The following is a 3,754-nucleotide window of genomic DNA, read 5'->3' as shown; positions in this document are numbered from 1 at the left end:
TTGCATCCCAGAGAACTCAATGATTTTTTTTTATATAAAGTAAATTATAAAAAAGGTCTTAAAAAGAAATATATACAAACCAATGTAAAAAGGGGGCTTAAGTTATTATATAAAAATTAAACAAATTATATCTAAAGAACCACCATATCCCAATTCAACTTTCATGCAGTAAAAAAAAAAGTAAAGAGTCTTGTTATTCCTCTTAGAAAATTTATTGATTTTTTGTGTTTTTACTTTCAACTCAAAAGTCTGTAAAAACCAAGTAAAACAAAAACTATTTTTTTCTTTGTCGATATGTTAAACAATTCACAGTAAAAACAGGACACAAACTCAAAATAAAAAAAAATTTACAAGTTTATACAGAGCAGGAAAAGAAGGAAAAAAAAATACATCTTACTATAAATTAAAGGAAATAAAAACAAAAAAAAAAATCTTGCGTTTGCGACCCGCACAGTTTTTTTTGTAAAGTCTAAAAGTTAATGATAAAATCTACAGTTTTGGATAAAACTTAAGGAAATCTTGAGCGCCTCAAGAAAACATGTAAACATTATTTATGGTTAATAGTCCCAATTTAAAACTTCTAGAACTCAAGATACAAGATCCTTATTTGAAAGAGAAAAAAAAAAAAGCTCATATTAAAGGGGTTCCCCCACACAAGAGGACTCCCCCCAATAAGCGTGTTGTGCTCTCTAGGGAAAGTTTGCGCAAACTTTGTACACAACAGAAAATAAAAAGACAAAAAATAAAAAACAAACCACCCTTTTTGATTCCTCAATTGTCCTCAAGTTTTCTGCATTCTGAGCTGCTTGTCAGGCAAGCAAAGTGTCTATAGAAGCAGCAGTGGGAATTAAATGTGCGTTAGTGGTACAGTGCCATTGACCCCAGTCCCTGCACTTTGGTAATGCTGATGGACACTGTGCAGTCTGCTGTTCTGGAGGGAAGATGGGTCACTTGCATCTCCACCTGGGGGTAGGTACATGCTGATCATATCTCTCAGGTCTCCTAGGCAAGCTCTCTGAGTGTGAGAAGTGATTGCAGGTGGAGGAGAACTTGGTTCCGACTTGACAACCGACCCCATGGAGCCCAGGCTCATGACTGTGGAGGTTTGCTGGTTGTAGGCTGCAGGGGACATGCTGTAGGTAGAAGCTGCGTTCATGTAGGTTTGAGCAGAAGACATCATGGGGCTGTACTGAAGACCAGTCATGTCATACCTGTGCATCTGCTGGATCTGAGGGCTGTTCATGCCATGATGTTGAGAGTACCCAATCTGGTCCTGCATCAAGCTGTAAGCCCCATTAGTCCAACCATTCATGTGGGCATAAGTGTCTATCCTCTGGCCAACTCCAACAGAGCTGGATACTGGACTGACACCTGGAGCCAAGAGATTGCCAGGCAGGGAATATTTGTCCTTTTTCAACAGGGTCTTGGTCTTCCTCCTGGGTCTGTACTTGTAATCCGGGTATTCCTTCATGTGGACAGCTCTCAGCCTCTTCGCCTCATCTATGAAGGGTCTCTTCTCCGCATCGCTCAGGAGCTTCCAGTCGGCACCCAGCCGCTTGCTGATCTCAGAGTTGTGCATCTTGGGGTTCTCCTGCGCCATCTTTCTCCTCTGCCCTCTGGACCATACCATGAAAGCATTCATAGGTCGCTTGACTCGATCCTGGTCCGGAGTGGTGGCATTGCCTTTGCCCCCTGGAGTCCCAGGACCCCCAGTTTGTGCATTGGATTGCTGCACAGGGCTCTTGATGTCTGTGTCCAGCATGCTATACATTTGTAGCTGCTGGGGAGAAGGGATCGTCAGGAGAAGACTGCAGTGTCTCTGTACGGGACGGTCTGATGGCTGGACACAAACTTCCCTAGTTAAGAAGTGCTGAGTTCATGAGTGACTGCATTTTAATCATATCCTGCCAGCCAATCAGGTGCAAGCCCCAGAGCCCAGCCCCCCCCCCTCTCACATTTCAGGAGCAGGTTAACCCTTTCCTACCCACCCACCCACTAGCACCGCTCGTCCCAATCAGGTTCCTCCCTCCTACAACATCTGAAATAGTTAATCTCCAATTATTCCAAATCAAGTTATGAAATTATTACTGTCACACTTATATCTCAGTGGGTTCTGGGAAACAACTACAAGCTCATTCACTCCAGACTGGCATTGGTCCAGGACTTATTATTGCTACCAAGGAAATACCATATATATATATATATATACTAAATAGAAACTAAATAAAAAGTTTAAATTTTAGTTACTAAGTCAATATCCTGATAACAATTATATGTTGTATGCACATCCAAGCTTTATACATATATTATACACAAATATATATATCAGTGATTTCCAACTGGGGCGCCTCCAGCTGTTGCAAAACTACAACTCTCAGCATGCCCGGACAGCTGAAGGCTGTCTGGGCATGCTGGGAGTTGTAGTTTTGCAACAGCTGGAGGTACCCTGGTTGGAAATGACATATATATATATATATATATATATATATATATATATATATATATATATATATGTTTGTGTATAATATATTATAAAATATATTAGTATTTTTTTATTTTTTACGTTTTTTAATTTTCGGGCATGCTGGGAGTTGTAGTTTTGACACAGCTGGAGGCACCCTGGTTGGATATCACTGATATATATTTGTGTATAATATATTATAAAATATTTGTATTTTTTGTGTTTTTTTTTGTTTTAAGTTTTCAAATTTTCAGGCATGCAGGGAGTTGTAGTTTTGCAACAGCTGGAGGCACCCTGGTTGGAAATCACTGATATATATTTGCGTATTAGAATATATATATATATATATATATATATATATATATATATATTCGGTTTTTTTTTTATTTTATTTTTAAGGTTTTTTTTACATCTCCGGGCATGCTGGGAGTTGTAGTTCTACAACAGCTGGAAGCACCCTGTTTGGGAATATATATATATATATATATAATGTGTGTATAATATATACATATATATATATATATATATATATGTATATATTTGTATTTTTAATTTTCTTTCTAAATTTTTTTATTTTATTTTTTATTTTTTTTACGAATTAGTTGCAGCATTACCCCTGCTATCATCCCTGAAGTCCAGTTTTCCCAGCCTGTGGTTCTCCAGTTGTTTAAAAACCAAAACTAAAATTAAAAATTAAAAAAATTATAAAAAAAAACTCCATTAGTTATAATTTTGTAACAGCTGGAGAGCCCCAGGTTGGGGAACTCAGTTCTAGTCTCTCAGTGAGTAAACAGATCCCAACAGCAGTCCATGCATGGGTTTGTGCTCATTCCCACCTATTTTATCAGCTTTTTACACATTAGGCTTCTCAGCAGCACTAAGACCATATAAAAGGAAACTGTTTGCACCTATTCAGGTGTCTTGTAGTAACAGGTTTACCCATGAAAACACTAAAGATTCCTAGTAGTAATGAGCAGGGCTGGCAGGTGTCAGTGTGAATGGGCTGGTGTTTATAAGTCAATATTGTGGGTAACAAGTGCTGCTGAACACCCCCCTTTGTGCTTATATATGGGCAGTAGAAAAAGTTCCAGCCTTGTTAAGGTTTTTTTTTATAGGGGGCCATACAGGTGCATCAGGGTTTCCATGGCTACAGCTCCATGTAGGTAGAATATTCCCCCAGCCTGCACTTTAATCATTACTAGTAGGTTACTTCACAATTCAGGCACTTACTTGGGATTTGCAGAGAATATTCAGTTTTCGGATTGGTTCCCCCAAACTAAAAACCTGAGCTAA

At 38.5% G+C, this 3,754-nt stretch overlaps 1 protein-coding gene across 1 annotated transcript; it reads right to left on the bottom strand.

Moving 5' to 3' along the window:
• Positions 1–203: 203 nt before the first annotated feature.
• Positions 204–1,856, bottom strand: LOC130291296 (transcription factor Sox-3). Its single transcript, XM_056539905.1, has one exon. It carries the CDS (start codon positions 1,769–1,771, stop codon positions 848–850), a length of 924 nt encoding a protein of 307 aa, XP_056395880.1. The 5' UTR covers positions 1,772–1,856; the 3' UTR covers positions 204–847.
• Between the last annotated feature and the right edge of the window lie 1,898 nt (positions 1,857–3,754).

This window comes from Hyla sarda, chromosome 9, assembly GCF_029499605.1.
Source record: "Hyla sarda isolate aHylSar1 chromosome 9, aHylSar1.hap1, whole genome shotgun sequence".
Taxonomy (NCBI): Eukaryota; Metazoa; Chordata; class Amphibia; order Anura; family Hylidae; genus Hyla; species Hyla sarda.
This window is presented reverse-complemented; position numbering and strand designations above follow the sequence as displayed.

Excerpts from the sequence above, each read along its gene's own strand:
- LOC130291296 (XM_056539905.1), bottom strand. The coding sequence starts at position 1,771 with ATGTATAGCATGCTGGACACAGACATCAAGAGCCCTGTGCAGCAATCC.